This window comes from Mirounga leonina, unplaced genomic scaffold, assembly GCF_011800145.1.
Source record: "Mirounga leonina isolate KUSES-001 unplaced genomic scaffold, KU_Mleo_1.0 Mir_124, whole genome shotgun sequence".
NCBI lineage: Eukaryota > Metazoa > Chordata > Mammalia > Carnivora > Phocidae > Mirounga > Mirounga leonina.
Window position 1 is genome coordinate 40,012 of NW_023270301.1, and position 25,617 is coordinate 65,628.

General features: G+C 44.2%; 2 protein-coding genes across 2 annotated transcripts in view; both read right to left on the reverse strand.

Moving 5' to 3' along the window:
- Positions 1-11,027, reverse strand: part of LOC118007385 (histo-blood group ABO system transferase 2-like) — a 37,477-nt gene extending 26,450 nt beyond the window's left edge. The window contains exon 1 of the mRNA XM_035000435.1: positions 10,913-11,027. Within this exon, the coding sequence (XP_034856326.1) occupies positions 10,913-11,027 (115 nt within the window). The remainder of the gene's footprint in view (positions 1-10,912) is intronic.
- Positions 11,028-11,062: 35 nt separating this feature from the next.
- LOC118007384 (protein FAM110C-like) lies at positions 11,063-17,939 on the reverse strand. Its single transcript, XM_035000434.1, has 2 exons — positions 16,864-17,939; positions 11,063-13,062 (listed from the first exon to the last, which is right to left on the reverse strand). The coding sequence occupies exon 1, from the start codon at positions 17,859-17,861 to the stop codon at positions 16,896-16,898; it is 966 nt and encodes a 321-aa protein (XP_034856325.1). The 5' UTR covers positions 17,862-17,939; the 3' UTR covers positions 11,063-13,062; positions 16,864-16,895.
- Positions 17,940-25,617: the final 7,678 nt, after the last annotated feature.

Genomic DNA, 25,617 nt, shown 5'->3' on the forward strand with positions numbered 1-25,617 from the left:
AATGTGTGGGGATTAACATAAGAGTAAAAAAAAAATCTTAAAAAAGAACGTCACAAGCTGCTGAGCAGAATCAAGGCCAGAACATCACAGAAAGGTGGAGTCCAGGATGAAGGCCCCTAACTGAATAGACTTTAGGCTCAGAGGGTGTTCTCTATCCCCACGGTAACCACAGGGTGCCTCAAGCACACATGCTCTCAGGCTTGGGGGCAAATCTCCAATCACTGGTACGCCTCAGCTGACCCGTGAGGAGTGTGGTCACCAAGGGCCAACAGTTTGTCCTCATGCCTATTTATGCCAGATGTTTTATACTTACACAATGTAATTAAAGATGCTACAAATCAATAAAAGATAAAAGTGGAAATAGCATTGCTATCTCCCGGAAAACTAAGTTTAGAGTTTTGTAAAACCAGATCAAGGTGAGATGCTGCTGAATTATAAGAGGGTGAATAACAGTTGTCAACTGGGGAGAAGTGGAATGGTGTGAACTCACATTACTGAGCAGGTGTCTTTAATTCCTTATTCTACATTATAAACCAACCTGGAATGAGGCATCGTGGGTGCGGCATATGCAAGAAAGAAAATGCAAAATTTGAAGAGGGCTTCCACTGAAGGATTGGCAAATGAATGTACATTTTTGTACACTAAAATTAAAATACCATAGTTTAAACATGCATGTTAGTCTATGTATGGATTTTTTTCCTATGACTGGCTGTTTAAAATATAATTTTAAGTGACTGAATAGTTTCTTGCAGGAAAGCATGTGCTGAATTGGAATCGCTGAGGAAGGAGGAGGACCTCTATGATGAGGAAGCTGTCCTGACAGCATCTTGGTCTCGGGTAGAAAGGTTGTCTCGTAGGAGAGACTTAGAGACTTGGGATCTCCCACCTTGAACGGCAGTTGGGCCAAGCTTAGGTTGCCTGCAGGCCTTCTTCCCATCTCTTTTTGAGATCACATTTCCCTTGGGCTATTCAGAAGCTTATTTTGACGACCAGGTACCTGGCTTACATCCAGGTATCTACTGTCCTTAGGAGACTATTCCTGAGCTCTGGAGCAGCTCACCTACTGTGTTCAGTGAATTTTAATTGATTTTATGGAATGTAGTGCTCCCATTATTGGTGTCAGGATATCTCCAAGGAAGCAGCATCATGAGTTTGTAATACAGCAAGGCAATGATTCAGGAAATAATTAGAAAAATTGTTGCTTGCATCTGTTCCTTGAGCAGGACTAGGTGGCAGTGGCTCTTACTTGATGGACAACATGTCCTTTCTAGTAATTTGATGCTAGATATAAGCCATCTCTCCCCCTTCTCCTCTGCCCTCTGGATTAATAGTCCCTTTTCTAGTGGAGCTAGACCCATGTAAGCGCATCTGCTCTTCATCATTGGTGGTCCTAGGCAGGATCTGAAGGCACTTTCACCTGTGAGGGGTCAGGGTAAGGCTGGTGGTCTTATGGCCACTCTGTACAGAATCCACCGTCTCCATTAGCCATGCAGGTTTTAAATGAACATGCCCGGGCATGGTTCAGAGGGGCTATTTGATTGGCAGCCCTGCCAGGGGGACCTCAGCCTTTGGACCATCTACCATTTAGGCCTGGGCTTATGATTAGAAGTTTGGGTTTTTTTTTGGTTGTCCTTCCCAACCCAACTTCTGATCTCACCAAGGCTCTGGGCCTCATTACTTAGAGAACATAACCACCTTGTTCTATTTTCTTTTGACCTCGGGGGCCTGGTCTCACATCATATCTCTAGGTTTGTTTCTGACCCAACCTTCCACCCAGGCCCTACCCTGTGCATCCCAGGGGCTCCCTGGCCCAGTGGGTAACCTTCTTACCAGTGGTCCTTCAGAGAAGGGACAAGACCAAGAAAATCCATGCACATGGACAAGGAGCTAAGGCAGGAATTTTCATCTGAAACTTTACGGGGTGGTGGGGAAATGTGAATAGCGTTTGGGAAGCTACTTCGACATGAGAAGGCACCTGCTTTCCTTAGGCCGTACTATAAGTAGGCTGGTGGGGAGTCACTTGTAAGATCTGTCTCAACTAAACAAACTGGTGTAATAAAAAATACACTGAACTGAAAATCTTTTCTCCCAGTTGTAAGTCCTTGCTCTGCCACTGACCCCCTCCATGCCTTGGGAAATTTAACCTCAGGGAATTTCTGTGATTTCTTAGTCCTCAGTGTCCCCATCTATACAATGTGGGGATTAGGCTAGAGAATCCTTAAGGTCCTGTCTGGTCCTAATACTCCAGGATTCACTGAGACAGTATCTGAGGGAAAATTGCTTTTTGGTCATGCTGTGCCTTTGATGAAAGTAAATATTTCTCCGTCTCTGTAGCAAGAATATGCAACAGGACTCTTCACTTCCATTGTGACTAGGCATCTCTCATTCCAACATAAACATTTCCATATGGTACAAATGAGATGGAAAACCTAAATGAAAATGAGTTGGGGAAAGACGTCTGGGAGTGTCCACACATTGCTAGTCGGTTACTGCAGCTGACCCCAGAGAGCATCTTGGAACCGATGGTCCCAGCGGGCTGGATGGAGGCGGCAGCCACGAGCTGATGCAGCAGCCACTGCCTCACAGCAGAAAGGACCATGGCAGGGCCTCCACGGACGTCTGGTTCTGTCCTGCACACCCTCTGTGGGCCCGCTCCTCCTGCTCATCACCTTGTCTCAGCACCTTCTTCTCTTCCAGGTTACGCAGCAATGGCAACGGGGACCTGTCTCTCCCACCTAGCATGGTGGGCCTACCCTCACCCACCTCCCTCTTTTCAGGCATCCCCTGCCCTCCTCTGGGCATAACTTGTCCTTGGTTCTCCATCTCCCGCATTCCCAAACCATTCCAGTCTGTTTTCCTTCTTTCCAAAATAACACCAAAACCAAACTCCAATAACACATTAAGAGTCTTTCTAAAAATATCTTAGTGGGCACTCCCTTGTCAAACGTTGTAGTCCTAACTTTACTAAGCACCCCTCCCCCAAAGATAAAAAAGAAACCAAAACATCTGTCCTCTTGGCTTTCTGCCTGCCTTCTGATGGCTCCTGCATCTCCTTTGCTGGCTCCTCCTTAGAATTATAAACAGTTTCCTCGTTGCATTTAAGAAAAAAAAAATCTATACTGCTTACTGGGTCTGAAGACTACAGTACATAATAATCTGGCTCTCGCCTTTTTTGGGGGTGGAGGGAGGCAAACTGCACCTGCAGCGCCTCATCTGGACATGTTGAGAGTCGTGGAAGCTTGACTACCCCATGCCCTCCTACAAATGGAACTTGAGAGGGTGTTTGAAGGTTCTAACAGGGCAGTGCAGCTATTCACTGGCACCTGACCAGAGAGCAGGGAAGATCCTCGGCTTGGAACAGCACAGAGCTTTGGAAGGGACTCATGTAGAGAGCTGAGGGAGGAAGGGGACACACGCCTAGCCAGCCAGATCAGCGGAATCAACCCTGGTGATTGTGGGGTGATAGATGTTGCACCCAGATGGCCCTCACATCCTCTTCCTACTTTTCTGCAACTATCTTCCCCCCAATCTCCCTGTCACCCCCTGTGTTCTGGTCACAGTGACTCTTTCACATTTCAGCGGATCCAATTCTTTCCAACACAGGATTTTCGTATATGCTGTTTCCTCCACCTGGATGTCTTTATTAAACTGTTTTCCTCTCTCAGTCATTACCTTAGCAAGAGAGGGGCCATCAGCAAGTGGTATGTGGTCCAGAGAAGGTCATTTCATGCAGGAAAAGACTTGGACATGTTCCAAGCTGCCGAGAAAGAGGCCAAGGTGCTGATACTGGAGTGATGGGTTCATTGAGGATCTGGGAGGCAGGGCTCGGGGGAGGCTGACCCTGCAGAGAGCTGGGGCAGGGAGCAAGGAATGAGACTGTTCCAGAGATGCGAAGGTGAGTAAGACCATTCACAGTCAACCCTGCAGTGTCACCTTTGGAGAGACACAGGGACCCAGTGAGTTACACATTAACCCGGAACTAGTTCTCTGCAAATATTACCTGCAGGTTCTTTTGGACAATCCCCACTTCTGTTTTTTAATGGTTATAACATTTTGTTGCTCTAGACACTAAAGATAAATTGTTTTTGTTCTGAAATGTAAAGTTTTCATTAAGTTACTGAAAGAGTTCTAGATCATTGATTCCAGGATGTTTCTGATGAGGAGGACAAGCAGGGAGTGGCTTGTGACAATGCTCTGGGAGTGGACCCATGAGGCATGGGTGGGGGGCAGTTACAGCCTGTCACCAGGGGTAACTATGGGGGTTCCTCATCTGCAGACTGAGGGATGCACACAGTTGATCTTGAAGGCCCTCCCATGTCATCCTCTCGTCTGCGGCCTTCTTTGCAGCTCCTGAACTTATATCTGTGCTTTTAACCCTTTATCCCAGATGTACAACACAGACCACTTTATGTAGGAAAGAAGTCCCCTCTTGAGCATAAGCAACATGTCCACTCCCTCACATCCCAGGAGAGTCTGAATCTAACCTTAAAACCAGAATACATTCAGCAGAGCCATGAGGTCTGGCTGGATGCCTAGAATACTCCACTCCCTCTGCCTCTGCCTGGAGGTTTTGTCCAGGGGGGATGCATACCTTACAAAGTAGGGGGTCTTCCAAATAAGCCAGGGAGCCAGGTAATGGAACATGACTTTGAAATCTTCTAATTAGGAGCAACGTCTTCGAACAGTTTTTATACTCAAGTGTTCTAATTTACTGTAAACAGGAAAGGCTCTCTGATCAGAAATGAAAGGATGTTTGAATAGGAATAAACTTTTCACCTAACTATGAAGTGTTGGGTCTCCGACTGTAAGCTCTCATGCAATATTATGCATTTATTGATATTTATTTCTAAAAATTCTGAATATAAAAAATGACATATTGTGAAGAACTAGAAAAACAAAACAAATGAAAAATCAGATAAGCACCCTAGAATTTTGATTACAAAGACTGTTGGATGGAATCAGGGTAGGAAGCAATAACTTGGCAACGTTCAGAAACTTTGTCTCTTTTTTTCCCTGAGTCTGTCTGAAAACAGGTATGACCATTTCTACACTACCTATGCTGCAGGATATTGGCATTTCAAATAGGACAGCAGTGTGTATGAAAACCTTGTAAACATGTTCTGCAAATGTGAGGGGTAATCTAGGCTTCAAATAACTCAGCATAAGTTTTCCTCCCTCTAAGAGTGAAGAGCTCTTTGTGTATATGACACCCAAGTTTCTGTGTGCATGTGCGACCAGCCAGAGGAGTCAGGAGGTCATGTCAAAACAGAGCGCACAAACAGACATACTTTGCACTCAACATACAGCAGGTTTTATGCAATAGGATGAATTTAAAAACTCATTTGGGTCTATCACTGGACTGGACAAAGTAATTAGTGGGGAATCTCATGAGAAAGATATAGGGATTTTATTTTATTTTTATTTATTTATTTTTTTAAAGATTTTATTTATTTATTTGACAGGGAGAGACACAGCGAGAGAGGAAACACAAGCAGGGAGTGGGAGAAGGAGAAGCAGGCTTCCCGCAGAGCAGGGAGCCCGATGCGGGGCTCGATCCCAGGACCCTGGGATTATGACCTGAGCCGAAGGCAGACGCTTAATGACTGAGCGACCCAGGCGCCACCAGATATAGGGATTTTAGACAGAAAGTTTTAGGAAAACCCAACAGTCAAGACACAAAACAGAGCTGCCTCCATTAAGTTCTTGAATGAGAGTTAGGGTTAGGAGAACCTGACAATTTAGTGACGCTAATGGATTCTTTCTTACTCCTCCAACCACCCCAGTGCAGTTATATCACTAAATGGCTGTTGTGATGTTGGACAGGTACTTTGACTCTTGGTTTCCTCTACAAAACAGAAGCAGTGATAATACTTTCCCTGACTACCTCAAAGATGTTTGTAAAGATCAAATGAGAAACTAGACATAAGAGAGCCTTGTAAACTTTAAACTTCTAAACAAGTATGAGATATTGTTACTTTGCCATTAAGACTCATTCTGACTTCTAGATTTTTAAGTACACATGGTCCCCAAGTTTTGCAATCCTTCTCCAGAATTTCTGAGTGCCACTGGGGTGCTTGCTCGAGCTGGAGACAAAAATAACAAAAAAGGGTTTGTTTCCTTCTGTGTTTCCTATTTTGAAATTCTAGCTTACCCCCACTTTACTGAACCATGGTGGTGAGGGGACTTTCTAGACACCACTGACTCTTCTTCTGCTGAAAGCAGTCTCTATCTAGGGAATGATAGAGCTGATCAGCAAATCCACGTTTTACAGCCGTGAAAGCTGGAGGCCTCCAAAAAAGAAAAAGTATGAACTGTCACAGAAGTGACAGCAACTTGACAATATTACACACATTTTAGACTAATCAGTAAATGACAAACATTTATCGAAATCTTAGGGGACTGATATGATTAGAATAATAACAGCTACCATGATTGGGTGCTTCCTACGTGCTAAGTGCCTTTAAATACACGCTCCACCATCTGATCTTCACAGACACCTTTTTTTAATTATTATTATTTTTAAATTTTTTTAAAGGTTTTATGTATTTATTTGGCAGAGAGAGACACAGCGAGAGAGGGAACACAAGCAGGGGGAGTGGGAGAGGGAGAAGCAGGCTTCCCGCCGAGCAGGGAGCCCGATGCGGGGCTCGATCCCAGGACCCTGAGACCATGACCTCAGCCGAAGGCAGACGCTTAACGACTGAACCACCCAGGCGCCCCAACACAGTCACCTTTTAATGGACAGTAAACGGAAAGATGTTTATCCACTCCAAGTCCATCAGCTCTGAAGACCACATGACAACTCTGTGCTCCTAAGGCACTTGGCTTCCTTGAGCCTCTATTTCAATGGGCACCCACTATACTGTGTGTGCAGATGCATTTTTGTTAGAATATATTCTTCCTTGGAGAAAGCTCTGTAGCTCTCTGACAAGGGTCCTGACACCATGGACCACTGCAGGTTTATGATGCTGACCACATGAATGCATCCTATGGCCAGGGTGGCCTTAGGTGAGCAATCCTGAGCAATGTTAGCAGAGCAGGCAACAACTTCCTGCAACCTTCAAGTCAGAGCTTTTCCCTCAGCCCAGCCCCGAGCCAGCAGGAAACGTGAGTCATGCTGCCTTCACCTGTCCCTGCATGGAGGGAGCATGACACTTGACTCACTTTTACTTCTCATCTGGAAAAGAGTAATATTTGTATGGCCTGGAAATGCACTCAAGAGGCTGCAAGTTGATGTTCTGAGTGTGCATATCTTAGCCTTTTCTTTTACTACTGCTGAAAAAAAAAAAATCACCCAAAGATGTGCCAAACTTTCTAGTATTTCAAAGTAAATTTAAAGGAGTCCCGCTTTTTAAAACTGTGGTCATTTTCCATTTACCTAAAAGTCAATGGTTAGCTACCAAAATAATCACAGTTCTGCCAGACTTCTCTGCAGTGATCTAGAAGGTCTTGAACTTCTTATCCAGCCTCAGAATTCCCTGGTACACACGCACTTTGGATTCGCAACTCTCTGCAGTGGGATCTGTGAGGCAGCGACTGCCGTCCAAGTCAGCAGGTCAGCCTCTGCGAGGCCCTGATCAGCACTGGTCTGAGCTCTTCTGGTATAGCTTTTTTGCTTTCCCTCTGATTTTCTTCATAGTCCTCTTTTTAAAACACATGCCATCTTCTATAAAATTATCAACATAAACGAACCCATGAGAGCATTTCCTGTAATGTGAACATCTGCATGCTGCTTTGAGATCTCGGATGTGGGGGTAGCATGTTCATCCTTGAGGCAATCCTACCTTGCCTGAGTCATTCAGCAGATGGTAATCAGGGCATCCAGGTAACTTGGGAGTGGCATCTTGTATCAGAATCCTGCTTAGGTTTTGACCTGTTGAATCAGTCTATGCCTTTGAGAAATGATGAAATCTTAAACATTCTGGTTGGCATTTACCTCTTAAAAACAGCATGGTGCATGCACATTAGAGTGAGGCAGATTTGAGTTCAGACTCTCACTTCTCCAACCTATTAGTTCTTTGACCCGGGCTGGCACTAACCCTCTCCACACCTCAGCTACCTCCTATGTAAAATGATGAGCATCATAGACTGTTGTGAGGGTTGACTGGAAGAACCACATTAAAGCACTCAGTCCGATCACTGTTGCTGAAGATGCTGGGGAAGGGCTGGCTTCCATCCTCACCTCAGGTGACAAGCTTCTTCCCACAGAGTCAGGTCCTCCCAGGTGCAGGGCTAAAACTGGGCTCCATGCTTCCTTCCTATCAGAGAAACTTCTGGCCCTCACCAGTCCCAAACATATCTTCCCCACTATGCAGGAAACACCCTAAGCTGCCCTAATTTGACCTCAATGTCCTCAGGGCGGGAGTTAAAGTAAAATGAAGAATTTGGCATCCAGATGTGAATTAGTCAAGGCTCCCTATCTTGGGGTGTCCAACCTTCCCAGCTTATTGCAGACTGAAAGCTTCCCCAGGACATGAACTCAGTGTTAACACCAGAAAGAGGGGGAAACAGGACCAGCGGATCACCTTACTAACACTCACCTACCTCAGGCAGGGCTCAGAACGAACCCTGGACAGATGAGGAGAGGTCCACCTTCTAGGCCCCGGCATACCAGGCAACTATGTGAGCTTGGATCTTGAGTTTCCCCAGGGAGTTGGGAGGGTGGAACCATGTGATCTCTAACATTACTATGCTCCTGACCGAGTGGTCTGTGCCCATCTCAGCAGAAGCCCACACGAACCTTCTCTTATTGGCACCCCCACGCACCTCCAGGGAAACAGTGTGAGAGCACCCTTGGGCACCTTGGATGTGCTCCCTTTCTGAGCTGGGGATGCTGCAGTCCTGACTTGCCAAACAGCTTCGGAAGGAACACGATCCTCGAGTGCTGACAGTGTCAGCCAGGTTCTGCCCAGCCTGCTGTTGACCTCCAAGGACGGCCCCAGAGACAGCTTCGGAGACCACCCAGAGGAAACACTGCCACTTCTCTGAAATTGCCCCACTCTGGCCTGCAAGAGTCACTGCTTATTTGTTGTGTTGCCTTTTTTTATTCTGTTCCTCTGCTTGAAAAGTGGACTTCCTCTCAAAGCCAAGGAAAGGCTTGCGGTCCCTTACCAACAAACTTCTGACTGCATATAGACCAAGACCTTAAGTCCCATCTGTGATGTGTTCTGCTTTTTATCAGTTTAGACTTCGTAGCGTTAGGCTGTAATGCTAGGCTGGTAAGACTTGCTAGTAGTCATCCAAGGTGAAGGGCCTCTGGGATGACAATAAAACTCTGGGGAGGGGGGGAGTGTCATTTACAATTTGCCTGTTTCCCTTCTCTCTTGCTTGATTTTTTTAATATGATTTGGACTTTTGAGTTCCCTGTGTGGTTCAATCTGGCCACCAAATAGAAACCATAAACCAAAAAGGTCATATTGAAATTTATAAATTAGGGTCATAGTGCCACTCGGTGTATCTATTTCCTTTCTCTCCTTCCTTCCCTCCCTTGGTCTCTCCTTCCTGTCTTTCAGTGTGCCATCTGTCCTTGTCATCTATCTGCCTGTCTATCATATATTTTATCTATGTATCCACCTATCTATCCATCTATCGATCCTTATGGAATATCTGACCCCCCACGAGAATGTCAGCCCATGGTGGTAGGGAGCTTGGGGACTCCCCAGTGCCTCATGCAGTATTTGGCTCCTCAGTAAATGCATGTGAGTGAATTCTGCTTGACAGTGCCTGGGGGATTGCCCATGGTCTTCATGCAAATGCAGAGCGGTTCATATCACTTCTCCAAAGAATGCCTTTTTTAGATGCTGGCCTCGGTTTCACTGCAGGACTGAAATGGAAGCCAGTCTGGCCCAGTCAGGGCAGTGACTTAGGGACCAAGCTGCCCTTCCAGCCTCCACTACCTCCCCAGTCTGAGCAGATACTGAGGGCAAAGTTGGTGTTCACAGAGTCTGCCTTCAATCTTCGAACTCTAATGAGTTAACTAACATGAAAGGTTATAAACTGTGCTTTCTTATTTATCTTTGGGCCCATTTTCCAATATTGATATTAATAAAGATGGGTAAAAAAATATTTTTAAGCAAAAGACTGATGAAACAAAGGTAAACAATGTGCTAAATATTCAAGACTGTTTTGACTGCATTCCATCTGCAGGGAGAGCCAGAGACTTCCATGCCCTCTGACCTGCCTACACTGGACTTGCCTACATTGGACTTGCCTACAATGCTTCCTCATCTCTGCTGATAATCTGACATTAGGGAGAAAGGGAGACAACAGAAGACATGAGTGATACAATATGCACACTCTGGCTTCAATGTCTTTACTCTGTACAGATTCAAAACCAGTAATAAATGAGAAAAAATACTTTATTTCTTTAATACAGAATACATCATATTGCACTCTAGTTGCAGGTAGTGTGTAGAAAAAACTCTGTTTACAAAACCACCATAACAGTTGCCTGGGCCTGATGTTTTATGGCATCACCAACCGTAACCATGGCACTGAACTTTGAACCGACTGAGAAGGGCAATGTTTAATAAAGCCTTCTTTTTATTTCAGTGTCACTGACCAGCGTCAGGACCAGTGACCAGTCCTCATTTTGAAATGAGGAAACTTTACAGTAACATAAATACCTCTCAGTCAGAGGCACTGTTAATCTGTACCCATATATTAGTGAAATAGATACTGTCAAGCTATTTTTCTTGCTTTATCAATAATTATTTCTTTTCATTGTATTTAATCATATTATTTTACATGCTATTCTTTCACGAACACATGAAACTATTTCATAGCCGTAACTATTGCTATCCTTGTGAAAAATAATTACAAGCTTTTGTTTTCAGACTGAGCTGCAAAGTTTGATTTTCTCAAAGTCATTCAGCAAATTGGGGTAATTCAGGATGAAGAAGGGACTTCTCACCTCCACCCATACTCTTGGAACCTGACTCTGAGGCACGAATCTCAATGGAAGAGAGGGAGTATCCCTGGATCTTGTTGGAGCCCAGGGAAACGCTGTTCCTCTTCTTCACGCCCATCTCTGGGATCTGCTTCTGAATTCACTCCAGCTGAATTCTTCCCTGTACCTCCACTGAAGCACAGATGCTTCTGGAAGATCTTGGTGTTTTTGAATACAACCAGCTTGTTTCTATTTTTTTTTATCTATTATATGCATTATGAGTCTGCACCATTATGATCTAAGGTAAATAGGATCAAGGTTCATCCTATTCTGACAGTAGAAAGGCACAAAACAGTTTTACCTAAAGCACTGACATGTACACTTAATGGAACACCTCTAAATAAGGGAACTGGGTATATGTCAAAAGCCTGTAAAATGAATTTTTAAACTAACTGCAATCCATTGAACAGTAAAATAGCAGCATTTTGAGAGGAACAATTGGGGGAAAATTCTTAAAGCATGGACTCTGTTGTCTTGAAATAGAGTCTACGATGAGAAAGGTGCATTCTTGGGCAACAGAGGCTCCAAAAACGCATATATGTGGGATTATCTGAAAACAATCACCATGGTACCGAGCACTTTATAGAGTAGTGAGTACTACGTTTACCGTCAGAAGTGGGATATCCAAGGAAACAACGTACACAAAAACATAACCTAGGAGAAAATGATTTAAAACCGTACTGATAAAAACTAAAACCGGATCATGTTAAGGAAAACTATCTGAAGACCAATAACTGTAAAAATAAATATTAAGGTGCTCAAAGACCTACTCTCACAGTAAAAGTTACATAATAGAACACAATATTAAACAAGTACATGAACATATCAAAATGGATTGGTTTATAAAATGTTCTACCATTGAGAAACCCATTGTTCTCCCCTCCATACTCTTCTCCATAATAATTTTGTTCCTGAGGAGATGTATTTTGTTAAAACACAATAAGCTTTGAAAGAGTCAACTGGGTTACATATTTTCTTTGGGTTGTCATCATTGATATAAAATTTCTCTCCAAAGGCTCTAAATCTGAAATCTGTGCAGTCTGGGTGTCAGGATTGGGTGAGGGTCACAGTAACTGCCTACCGACAGCATTCTGATCCTGGAGTTGGTCAGCTGCCCAGAGGCTGACCCTCTTCTCAAACACATCCTTTGCAGAAAAGGATGAGCTGGTGCCAAATCTGGGATGACTGCATGATCCATGGAGGTGGCAATTAGACAAATGGGCAGGGTGTGTTCTGTGGAACCTGGGCCTCTCCTCTGCTTTGGGCAGTTGGGAACCAGAGCCTTGTGGAGGCGTGCTCTACAGGGTGCAAAGGAGGCAGGCTGCCATGGTTGTGAGGGAAGGGAGCTCCTGAGTCTCCTGCCAGCTCCCGAAAAAAGGCATTTTTAGCGGTATCAACTCTAACTTCTCTTTTAATGGCACGTCCACACGTCTGCAACCCAATGAGAGTGGCATTACTAAAATAACTTTAAAAGTACTTTCTGCAGTTTAAGTGGCAGTGATGCTCAGACATGGAGGTGTCCGTGTGAGCATGTGAGTGTATGTTTACTCTTTGTTAGCCACACTGTTAAAGTAGAATACACCTTCTCATGATTACAGAACTTTGATTTAATTGGTGCCAAACAGTCCAGATTGATTGAAAGCAGTAAATCCTATGGCATTCATGCTTGGCTTTCATACTCTTTGCCTTTCTTTTTTCTTTTTTTAAAATCAATTTAGATATCATTAAAATGCATCATGGTACCTCTTTGCCACCAAGCCAGTCAAACAGATACCCCTGAAAATATTTTCATGCAGCTGTCGCCTCCTCTGCTGCCTTCTGGAAGCAAGGATAGAGGCACCTCAAGCAAGAAAATATCTCCCAGAGCTTCAGCTGTGTCTTAACAGCTACAACCCAGCTAATTTCCAAGTTCCATATTCCCCTTTCTCCATAGCATTTCAAACCTTCTGAATTATGTACGCTTCTTCAATAGAGTGCTTTATTCCTGGGAAAACAGCAAACATGTGGTCACCTGGGTGCATTGGACAAATCCTGTGGCACTGAGGATGGCCCTGGGGTCCCCAATCATCCAGGACATACTTCAAGGAGCCCCCACAGTCTGGAAGCCTTGCTTCCTGAGGAGTAAGGAAAAATCAGTGAATCAACACCAGTCAGTCTAGGCAACAGTTGTAAAGCCAAACACTATACTACGAAGCCTGGTCCTCACAGTCTTTGGTTTTGTGATATTTTCTGCATTTGAAATTTTGAAAAGAAGTTGGTAGCCTTAGCAAAGACAGCTATCATCTGGCTTCTGTGGCAGAACAAATATGTATCTCCCTGAGGCCTTTTTCTGGATTTTTAAATTTCTGTTTGCCTCCAATTACTCATGGGACAGTAAGAAAATTTCTTTTTAATGTTGGTAAGGCCAGTGCTAACTATCACAGTTGGACAACAAAGTGAAAACAAGGCAGGCGGTCCAAATAAATATGTGAAGGCAAATGGATTCCACCCTTTTCACACATAAATCTCTCAGAAAGCCCCAGGGGCTGGCCTGAAGACAGAGAAGAGTGGCCTTCTAGCTACTCCAGCCACTTGTTCACCTAAAATCCACTCTCAGATGGTGACTGGAGAACTTCTCAGCTAGTCAAAAACAAAAGGAGCAGAAAGGCAGGAGCATCCCAGTTTGTCCGATCCCCCTATGGCATCTTTGATGAGACACAGTTCTATCCCACCAGCTTACAGGGGACTTCTACAGGTGCTCCGTGTTGTATCTAAGAGAAATGTGAGAATATCTGAGCTTTTTGCCTTGAAATTGAACAACATTCATCCCTAATTAGCCCAAAGAACAAGTTACCATTCTTTCACAACAACACTAACGTCAGTAACTTCTATATTTTATGGGAAAGACACAAAACCAGAGAGACCTAAATCTGGGCAGCCCTGCTGTTGTAAAGAACCAAAGGACAGAAGGTGACTAGCACCAGCAGATGAAGAACAGTGTTCACGAATCACACACTGAGACACAGAATGCCACAGTCACCCATGCAGAACTACTGCTCACGGATCCCCAGTGGGATTGCATACAGATTCTATAAGCTAGTCTCCAGCTCTGATAGTCTCAATTTTGAAAAGCAAGCATTTTTACTTTACATGAGTTTGAACTTCTTATTTAATTTTGGATGGGATATTTTTATTTTAATTTATTTCTATTTACCAAAGGAACAAAGGCCTCTATATAAAATACATTCGTTTTCCTTCCCACTTAGAAAGCACACCTTTGTTCATCTCTGATTTTCTGAATTTTTCATGAAATCCTAAAATGATTCCATATGGATTCTGACACAAATATCATGATAAACTAAAGAAAAACTACTAGCTTGAATTCTTGTTTCCACAGCCTCCAGAAGTTATGAAATTAGTCTCAGACAAGTAAGCCTGTGAGGACAGGTCAGCTGCCTTTCTGTTCAAGCTGCTAGATGACCCTCGACAAGGGAGGTAGTGGCCGCCATGCTCTGTGCTTTGGGTCCTGCCTCTCTCTGCTGGCTCTTCCTCTGAAGAGACCACCATCTGGATGTGCTGAGTTGAGGTCCTGTGGTCATGCACAGACTTTGCATAGTCCCATTAAGCTGGACAAAGCCCAGGGGAACTCACTTCTTCCATGACCACATAAGCAGCCAGCCTTTGGGTCTCCTGCAATGAATTTCAAAGAATGGGAACTATGGTTTTGGGGAGCAAATTTGTGAGGCCAATCTTTACAGTGCTGGTGAATGGCAACACACAGAACCGCAGGCATACTCTTGGGTCACATCCATCTCCCTTCTCTGAGCAAAAACATAACAGCTCAGAAGGCAGATGACATTATCTTCCACTGGAACCAGCAGGAATAAGGGAGAGGGAAAACCTCTGCTCTCCTGCATAGATTCACGCTGGCAGTTTCTTAAACCTTCTGTCACTTTCCTCTTGCCTCAACTACTTTTCTTGGCCATAAAAGTGAATGTTCTCACAAGCTAACCCAACTTCTTCCATTTTTCATAGGCTCAAACCTAAAAGGGGCTTCAGAAGGTTACTTCCTAGCAGGAATCTTAAATTCTCTTGCAGGTCACTGCTTTGACATTGGAGCCTGGAGATGAGGGTGCATCTGGGTCTGGAGGGGTCAGAGGGGAGAGTGTGGATTTGTATGCTGTCAGGTTTTATTTTATTTTGTTTGCGCATCATCTTGTTACCTCAGCACTATTTATATCAACAATTCTACCTACCCTTTGTGCACAAAATACAGCACAAAGTTGGCAACCTGAGGGAACTTATTTTTAAGTTTACTTTTTACATACTCCAATAGATAATGGTTTCCTATTTTCCTTTTCTAGGTTCCAATCATAAAACACAGATATACAGATTAACTATACAGAATCAAAAAGAATAGAGGTTGGAAACGATCTGCCTATCTGCCTTCATTTTATGGACAATGGGAGGCTAAGGTGGAGGAGTGATTACCAACGGAAGACACCTCCCAGTCCCCCCACTTTAGTGCTCTACTAGACCATGTCCCTCTGGAACCATGCCAGTCCCCACAACTTTCCTCCTTGACACCAAGGCAGTCCTGATGGCTTGGGAGGAATGTATTCACCTCAGTTTCAAAAGACACTTTGTGAAAAGTACAAGCTAATGTGTTGTTATTTTTATTTTAAATGCTGACTATTTAATTCTAAGGCTGGCGAAAAATACAATAATATTCAATAAATTATATGGGAAAACTTAAGTCATGATTCTTCTGAATCCAATTTATTTCTCCTTGTTAATTTTTAAGTCTATGCTTAGGCCATGGCTACTCAAGGAAGTTAGGCCTTTGTTCAGTCCTCAAACAGGTGAGCTGTGTACAATCACATCTTGTAGCAGCCTCCCCACCACTCTGAAGATTGATACTGTGTCTCCGATTGGTTTATATCAAGGGCAGACAAAAATACTTCCATCTCATGAATTTTGTTTTAATCTATAGCAAGTTGTCATTGAAGGGTAAGAGAAAAAATAATGGTGCAATGTTTAAATTCTTGGTTCCTAAGGAGAACCCCAAAAAGGTACCTTCTCTTCTCCCTTCACTACCCCCAAAATGCCCTCACCACATGTTCTTGGAAGGAAGAGTAGAGGTCACTAAGGATAAACATTCCTTAGTTCCTCAGTGAAAAAGAACTTGAGATCAATCCTGTGCTACCGGTGTCCAAGGGGAAGAAATTTATCTCCTGTGTGATCATAGGAGGTAAATAAACTATAGAATCACAGCCGTGCAGAGTTCTAAAACACCAGTTATAACTGAGCCCAGGCCCAGTTCAGCAAACTGATGCTCCTTCTTGTGAACTAAGACTCTCCTCAGAAAGCTCTCCAGACAACTCAAACAAAATTTAGCCACGTGGAGACCTGTGCAGCTATATGAATGCCAAACTGTAAAGAAGTTCTCCCTCTCCGCCAGGCTTGCTGAAGGCCTCCAGGAATGAGCTCAGAGCCTTTCGTTCTGCTGGAGAGGGGTTGGCAGTCCCACTCTAGGGTTACAGGTGGACCAGTGAGCTCTGATCCAACCTCAGGATGCCCACAGGTCAATTCACACAGACCCTACAGCTCTCAGGCTATTTTCAACGAAGGAAATAATAGCAGGGCTGCAAACTTATCTCTGACGGAGCATTTTCTAACTCCGACTTCCCTTCTTATGGGAATTACATTTCCAGGCAGTTAGAAGCAAAACACTCAAAAGAAAGGGTGCTGGTCCTGCAGGGGACCTGGATTGGCGGCCCTTCTGCTCTCTTAGCAGTGGTCCTTGGACGCATGAGCCTCTGTGTCTTAACATGTAGGGTCCCTTGGACTGGATCCATCCAACCCGGCCACACCCACCAAGCCCTCACAGACACGCACGCACAAAGACACCCCTCCCGGGCTTTCCGGATGCACACCTAGGGTCCAAGTCTCCCCAGAGCGCGAGCGGTCACGCCGGGCCCTGCAGCCCCTGGCCGGTCTTCTCCTTGGCTTTCTTACAGGTGTACAGCCACTTGATGATGCGGGCGTTCCTCTCGATGACCGAGGTGGTGCTGGGCACCTGCTCGGTCAGTTCTTCCTCCTGCAGTCCCTCTTCGCCGCCGCTGTGCCGGGAGAAGCCGCTGTCAGAGGTGGCGACGCTCACGCTGCGGACCTTGAGTGTGACGCGGTCCGACCCCGCGGAGAAATTCTCCCTCCCGAGATCTTCCACCACCTCAGGCTCCAGGCCGCAGAACTGGAAGAAGGTGTCACATTCGGCCAAGGACGCTGAGTAGCGGGAGCTGAGGTCTGACTGCGATCGCTGCAGCCCCCCGCGCCTCGTCCCTCGCAGCTCCGGGACCCGGGACGCAGCCGGGACTCTGGTGGGCGTCCCACAGGGCGCTGCGCGCGCTGGGGGCGCGGGAACGCCGGGGGCCGCGGGGGCCGCAGTAGGGCCGGGCTCGGTCAAGACCGCCTCCTCGCGCCTGGCCCTGACCTCCTCTCCCACCCGGGACGTGTCCGGGGGCGCCGGCGTCCTGTCCTTGCCCGGCCCCTGGAAGAGCTTCTTCACCAGGCCCCCCCTGGAGCTGTCGGCGCCCTGTCCTCGGACGAAGTCGCACTTCTGCCGGTAGATGACCAGGGAGTCGGGTCTCAGCGGCTTCCGAGCGATGGCCCTGCGCGCCACGGCACCGGGGACGCGAGCCGGAGGCCGAGGGTCGCCCGCGGTCCCTTCGCTCACCCCGGGGCTGCTGCCCTCGGGAGCCGGGCCCGGGCCGGCTCCCGGCGGGCCCCGCACGTACTTGGCGCGGTCGGCCGCCAGCCTCTCCACCGCGCTCCTGCGTGCGGGCACCACCGCGTCCCGGACCCTGGGCGCCTCGGGGTGCCGGGTCAGCAGTCGCTCGTTGGCGGGCGCGTCCGGGGCCGGCAGGGCACGCATCCTCGGCGCTCGGCTGGTGCTCGGCGCCCCGTGGAAACGCGCTCCGCCCGCGCTTCCTGTGCGTCTCGGGCCAATTCCGAAGTCCGCGCCGGGTGCGGAATGGCGCCCAGGCGCCAGCCGGCCCAGGTCCAGAGTCTGGCAGGCCCGAGTCTGCACCTATCGGCCCCCGGCCCCCGCGCCCCCGCCCCGCTCCCCTCCCTCCCGGCGCAGCTCCGGGCTCAGGACGCCCCTCGCCGGGCTCCACCCTCACCTTCCGCCGGGCCCGCCTCTCACCTCGCGCGGCGTAGCCACACCAGGTTCCGCCCCCAGCACCTCGCGGCTGCGCAGCCGGTCGCCCCGAGCCGCGCGGGCGGACTGCGGCCGGGGGCTGCGCGACCAGGCAGGGCTGCCCCGCGCGGGAAGGGCCAGGCGGTCCCCCGGGGCGGAGGAGCCCGGAACAGCTGAGCTCGTTCAGCCCGGCATCGGCCGCCTCCTCCGCTCCGACGGCTGCCTGGGGCCACCGCCGACGCTGGCACTTCCGGACTGGGGGAGGGCAGGGTGAGCCGGCTGGCAGTCCCCACGCCCGAGCCGGTGTCCTGCGTCCTTTGCATTTTTAAAGTGACCTCTGCGTGTTTCGAAACTTTCGACTTTCCTTAATTTTCTGAGGTTTACTCCTGAGCACGTACGCTTACCAGAAAGGAAACGGATGTAAAAGGAAAGAGGACTCATTGCACCACAGGGCTAGGCTATGTGTCAGGTAAAAAGAATCTGGGAACTCAGCAGAGACCTGGACTGAGTTCAGACACGGTCACTGGCCAGCCATGGGTCAGACCAGGCCACCAGGTGCGGAGCCTCATGGCAAGAACAGGCTGGCGGTAGAGATGAGGCTCGAGGGAGTTGGGAAAAAACGACTAAAATCCCAGAGTGACTGCTGTTCTTCCTGTAACCGAGGCGATGGGGAACCGTTCACCAGGGCAGTGGATCAGCTTAGGAATGCTAAAAGTCTAAGAGAAAATATTTCCAAAATTCCATTTTTTCCAAAAGTTGCACAAAGGACAAGGTATTTGCTGGAGGAGTGAAAGGTCCATTTTATCTCTTATGTTAAAGCCAACTCCAAGATACACTGACCTTTCAAAGTTGTGGTTGAGTGCAACACAGCAGCCTGTGGATGGCGGACAGGAGGGTTCTCAAGGTCTGGGCGGATTTTGTCTCGCCTCTTGAGTGCCAGTGGACACCAAAAGGGGCTGGTTGTGCGTCAGCAGTTGCAGCCCCGGCTGACCGCCATCGCCTGATGATCAGAGAACTGCAGCTCGGTTGGCCAGTGGGTCTTTAGACCTTCAGTTCCTGTGAGGCTAAATCCCATAGTCAGGAATAGAAGCCCAACAAGAAACCAGGTCTCCTGAGAGCCAGACCACCCAGATAGTATCCTGGGAAAGTGTTATAGTCACGGGAAAAGAAGACTATGATCCATTAGGTAAGGGGGGGGGGGGGGGGGGAAGCAAAGAGTAAGAGTGGGGTTTAGAGAGGGCAGGATGCTGGGTTGGGCACATTGTTTCCCACAGCTGATGGGAGCCCAAAGTCTAGCCTTTTTTTCCCCTCAGGCAGCATGGTCTCTTCTTGTCAGAGGGGGGGAAAATATATATATATATATATGTTAAATTGCTTGGTCCAAAGTGGCTACCTTATTTAATTTGTACTTCTTCCTGTGCAATTACAGCAGTTCTGAGAGAACTCCTAAGCATGGGGCCCCTGGGATGTGTCTGAGCCCGGGTGCCTTATTTATTCACTGAGTCCTTTTGGACACATAACAAACGTTTCAGGATCTTTATTTTGTCATTTGTAAAATTCTCACTTTTATAGCTTAGAACATTCATTGCTTGATATTGAGCACTAAATAAATGTTAATCTGAACAACCCAGACTTAGGTTTCAGCTCTGTTTCCTCTTAAGGCTATAAGGCTGGACCCCTCAGTGCCTCTGGTTGCTCATCTATAAATCAGAGCTCATAATATCCACTTTGCTAAGGTTTTTGCTAAGTTAATGAGATTATGTACATAAAGGGCTTAGGACTACTTCTGGCACAGAGCAAATTGTCACTAAATGTTAAATTTATTATTTTGCTGATGATGGTTATAAATTAGTTGCTTATCAAATTTTAAATACAGTTAGTAAATTTATGTGTGAGTACTGAACATATTAAGAATAAAAGTAGGGCGCCTGGGTGGCTCAGATGGTTAAGCGTCTGCCTTTGGCTCAGGTCATGATCCCGGAGTCCTGGGATCGAGTCCCGCATCGGGCTCCCTGCTCTGCGGGAAGTCTGCTTCTCCCTCTGCCTCTCTCTCTCTCTCTCATGAATAAGTAAATAAAATCTTTAAAAAAAAAAAAAAGAATAAAAGTAAAACTATAAATGAAGTTGTATTTAAAACATTGCTGCTGGACAAAACTATATATCCATAATTTTCTACCCATTTGACATAATTTACTGGAAAAATGGAATAGTAAGATAATTACAAGAAAACTGCCTAAGTGTTTTTTTTTCTAATAAAGATTTTATTTATTTATTTGACAGCGAGACATAGTGAGAGCAGGAACACAAGTAGGGGGAGTGGGAGAGGGAGTAGCAGGCTTCCTGCTGAGCAGGGAGCCCGATGTAGGGCTCGATCCCAGGACCCTGGGATCATGACCTAAGCCGAAGGCAGACACTTAACGACTGAGCCACCCAGGCACCCCTAAGTAAAGTGTTCTTGTTGCTCAATTTGTAGCTTAAACTTTGACCTAATTTCCTTCCTGGTATCACCTCAAAAGACTTGGTCAGAGCGGGAGAAAGTGGTTATGGATCCAGTGATCCACAAACTCTATTTCTAAGAATTTATCGCAAGGAACCAAGAAGAGATGTGTGCACAGTATTAGGACTTTCATTGCAGACAAATAGTTGAAGTCAACCTACATTCAACAACAGGAGGAAGGGCTCGGTGATGTGTGATACTCCATGGGATAGTATTATCCAACGATTTACCATCATACTTCTACACAGTGTCTTATGGAGTAAGAAATTATCATAATATATGTGAATTTTTTAAATTATTACAAATATAGTAGCAGTCTGGATAAATTTCTAGAAACACAAAACCTCCCAAGACTACATCATGAAGAAATGGAAAATCTGAATACACCTATAACTAGTAAGGAGATTGAATCAATAATCAAATTTCTCCCAAAAAAGAAAAGCCCTGGGCCTGATGATTTCACTGATCAAACATTTAAAGAACTAATACCAATCCTTCTTAGCTTTTCCCCAAAAATCAAAGAGGAGGGAACACTCCCTAACTCACTTTATAAGGCCTGCATTATCCTGATACCAAAGCCAGACAAAGACACTGCAAGAAAACTACAGATCAATGCCCTGTGAACATCAATGCAAAAATCCTCAACAAAATTCTAGTGAACAGAATTCAGTAGCATATTGAAAATAACTGTATACACCATAACCAAATGGAATTTATTCTTGGAATGCAAGGATGGTTTACCATACGAAATTTGATCAAAATAATGTTCCACATCCACAGAATGAAGGGAAAAAAAACACATGATCATCTCAATTGATGCAGAAAAAAGCATTTGACAAAACAATACACTTTCATGATAAAAACACTCAACAAACTAGGAATAGAAGGAAACTATTTCAACATAATAAAAGCCATTTGTGAAAAACCCACAGTGAATATTATATTTAATGATGAAAGACTAAATTTTTTTTTCTCTAAGATCAGGAACAAGGCAGGGATGCTTGCTTTTACTACTTTTATTCAACATAGTACTGGAAGTTCTACCAGAGCAGTTAGGCAAGAAAAAGACATAAAATCATCCAAACTGGAAAAGATGAAGTAAAATTTTCTCTGTGTACAGATGATATGATCTTATACATAGAAAACCCTAAATATGGTGTGCACATACACACACACATACTGTTAGAATGAAAAATTAAATTCAGCAAAGTATCAAGATACAAAGCCAATATAGAAAAATCAATTTCAGGGGCACCTGGGTGGCTCAGTCATTAAGCATCTGCCTTCGGCTCAGGTCATGATCCCAGGGTCCTGGGATCGAGCCCTGCATCAGGCTCCCTGCTCCGTGGGAAGCCTGCTTCTCCCTCTCCCACTCTCCCTGCTTGTGTTCCCTCTCTCGCTGTGTCTCTCTCTGTCAAATAAATAAATAAAATCTTTAAAAAAAAAAGGAAAAATCAATTTCATCTTTATACACTAACAAACAATCTGAGAAGAAAATTACAAAAAACAATTATATTTATAATAGCATCAAAAAAGCAAAATACTTAGGAAATAACTTAAACAAGGAAGTTAAAGACTTGTATGATGAAAACCACAGTTCTGAAAGAAATTTTTAAAAGATGTAAATAAATGGAAAAAAATGCCATGTTTATGGATTAGAAAACTTAATCTTATTAAAATGTCAATACTACCCAAAGAAATCTACAGATTGTTTAATCCCTATCAAAGTCCCAATAACATTTTTGCAGAAATAGGGAAAAACCAACCCCAAAATTCACATGGAATCTCAAGGGACCTCAAATAGTCCAAACAATCTTGATAAAGAATAATAAAACTGAAGGACTCACCTCCCTGATTTCAAAACTTAATACAAGGCTACAGTAATCAAAAGAGTGTGGTATTGCCATAAAAACCATGGAATCAAATAGCCTAGAAATAAGCCCTGATATATATGATCAAATGATTTTCAACAAGGGTGCCAAGACAATTCAATGGAGGAAAGTACAGGCTTTTCAGTGAATGGTGCTGGAAAATGGTATCCACATGCAGAAGAGTGTAGCTGAACTCTTACCTAACTTCACATACAAAATTTAACTCAAAATGGACCAAGAACCTACATGTAAGACCTAAAACAATAAAACTCTTAAAACAGAAGACAAAATCCTCATGATACTAGATTTAGCAATGATTTCTTGTATGTGACACCAAAGGCCCAGGCAACAAAAGGAAAAGAGACAAGTGGTACTTCATGAAAATCAAAACGTTCTGTGCATCAGAGGCACCATCCTTAGAGTACAACAGCAACCCACAGAATGACAGGAAATGCTTGCCAACCATGTATCTGATGAGGGAGTAAATCCAGAATTACAGAGAAATCCTACAACTCAAGAACACAAAACCAAAATAAAACAACAACAACAAAAAATTCAAAAGTGGGCAAAGGATTTGAATACACATTTCTCTAAGAAAGATTATAAAAATGGCCAATAAACATGTGAGAAGATGCTCAACATTAGTAATCATTATATAAATGCAAATAAAAACCACAATGAGTTATCACCCCACAGCCATTAGGATGGCTAATAAAAAAAAAAAAAAAGGCAGAAAACAACTAGTGCTGATGAGGAGTTGGAGAAATGGGGACCCCTGTGCATTGTGCTGGGAATATAAAATAGTAAGACACTATGGAAAACAGCATGGTGGTTCATCAAAAAATTAAAATAGAATTACATGTGATCCAGCAATTCCACTTCTGGTTATATATCCAAAACAATTGAAAGCAAGGTCTCAGAGATATTTGCACACCCATGTTCATAGCAGCCTTATTCACAATAGCTGAAATATGGAAGCAACCCAAGTGCCCATCAATAGATGAATGGGTAAGCAAGTTGTGGTATATCCATACAACGGAGTATTATTCAGCCTTAAATAGGAAGACAGTTCTATAATACACTACAACATGGATGGATCTTCACATCATGCTAAGTGAAATAAGCCAGTCACAAAAAGACAAACACTCTATGATTCCACTTATATGAGGTACTTAGAATAGTCAAAATTATGAAGACAGAAAGTGTAATGGTGGTTTCCAGAAGCTAGGAAAAGGGTAGAATGGGGAGTTATCTTTTGATGGGGACAGGGTTTCTGTTTTACAAGATAAGAAGTTATGGGGATGGGTGATGGTGCTGGTTGCACAACAATTCGAATGTATTTAATAACACTGAACTGTACACTCAAAAATGGTTGATATGGTGACTGTTGGGTTATAGGTATTTTGCCACAAAAAATGAAAAAACACAAAAGTGCAGTAAAACTATACAATGGAGTATTACTCAGTAATAGCAAGGAATGAACTATTGATACACCCAACTTAGATGAGTCCACAAGGAATTATGCTGAGTGAAAAAAGCCCATCCCAAAAGTTTACAGACTGTATGAGTTCATTTGTATAGAATTCTCAAAATGACAAAATTATGGAAATGGAGAACAGATTAGTAGTGCCAGGGCTTAGGGACAGAAGTAGTTGAAAAGAGGGTCTAACTATAAAAGGACAACATGGGGCATCTTGTGGTGATGGACATGTTCTCTATCTGGACTGTACTCACATCAGTATCCTGGCTGTGATATTTTATTACCATTTCATAAATATTACCCTTGAGGGAAACTGGGTAAAGGGCATACTGGACCTTTCTCTATTATTTCTCACATCTGCATGTTAATCTATCTTTTTTTTAAATCTCAAAGTGTGTTTAATAATTAAAAAATAAAAATAGTAATATAAATAAGTGAATAAATAAATAGGTGTATCAGTTATATTTACTCCAGTACTTCGGTCTCAGAGTACATTGTAGAGCATAATAAGTATTTTTTGAGCACTTATTATATGAAGAGCACTGTTCTAGCTTCCAAAGATACAGAAACAAACAATGATAATAAAAAACAATAAGCTTGAACCATACTTAATATATACATCTGTTTTCAAATTAGGTTAATATTAGTTGTTTTTTGCTTTAATGATCAGTGTTTGCTAAATTTGTTTTCTGTTATGAATGTTATTTATGACTACAGATTTTAAAGTAAAACACTAAACACATCTATTTACAAATAACCACAATTACTCTAAAGCATATTAATTATCTTCAGATCGAATACATAAACAGAAAAACCACTAATGTGCTCATTCACCTTTCCTGTGACAACAGACTCTAACATATATTCACATAATGGTTATAAAGATTCATTTGATTAAAATAACACTATACTATTTTAATGAATTTCTTAAGAGAAGGTTACATATATAAAAAAAAAGTTTACATATCTTTTTAAAGTTTGTTATTTGAATACATTTGGTAATATGTCCTCCTTCCTCAATTAATGAGTTAAGAAGAACATGGAGATAATACCCTGGAATTTATCAGTCATTTAAAACTGCAAAATGATAGTGATCCAAAGCGTTTTGATTCCCAGTGATTTTATGCAATATGTATCACCCATTGACAGTAAGTTACTAAAATTCCTATGGAAAATATTCTTTATTTTGAAATTAAAGTGAAAAAATATAAGTGAATAAAATGCTTTATAAATGCATGTGCAAAGTACTAATGTGGCTAATGTTTTATAATACATGATGGTTCAGATAAAAATTAAGGGAAATATCTGCTATTTTTAATATATGTACATACACATTGATGTGTGAATGTGTGTATAACATGAGTTCTGTGTTTAATATATACACAGTTCCTGGGGTGCCTGGGTGGCTCAGTTGGTTAAGCGACTGCCTTTGGCTCAGGTCATTATCCTGGAGTCCCGGGATCGAGTCCCACTTCAGGCGCCCGACATCATACTATTTTTTTTTTCTTTTCTTTAAGATTTTATTTATTTATTTGACAGAGAGAGAGAGAACACAAGCAGGGGGAGCGGCAGGTAGAGGGAGAAGCAGGCTTCCCGCTGAGCAGGGAGCCCAACGCGGGATTTGATCCAGGGACTCCAGGA

Bases quoted from the DNA above. Each gene is read 5' to 3' on its own strand.
- LOC118007384 (XM_035000434.1), bottom strand. From the start codon at position 17,861: ATGCGTGCCCTGCCGGCCCCGGACGCGCCCGCCAACGAGCGACTGCTG.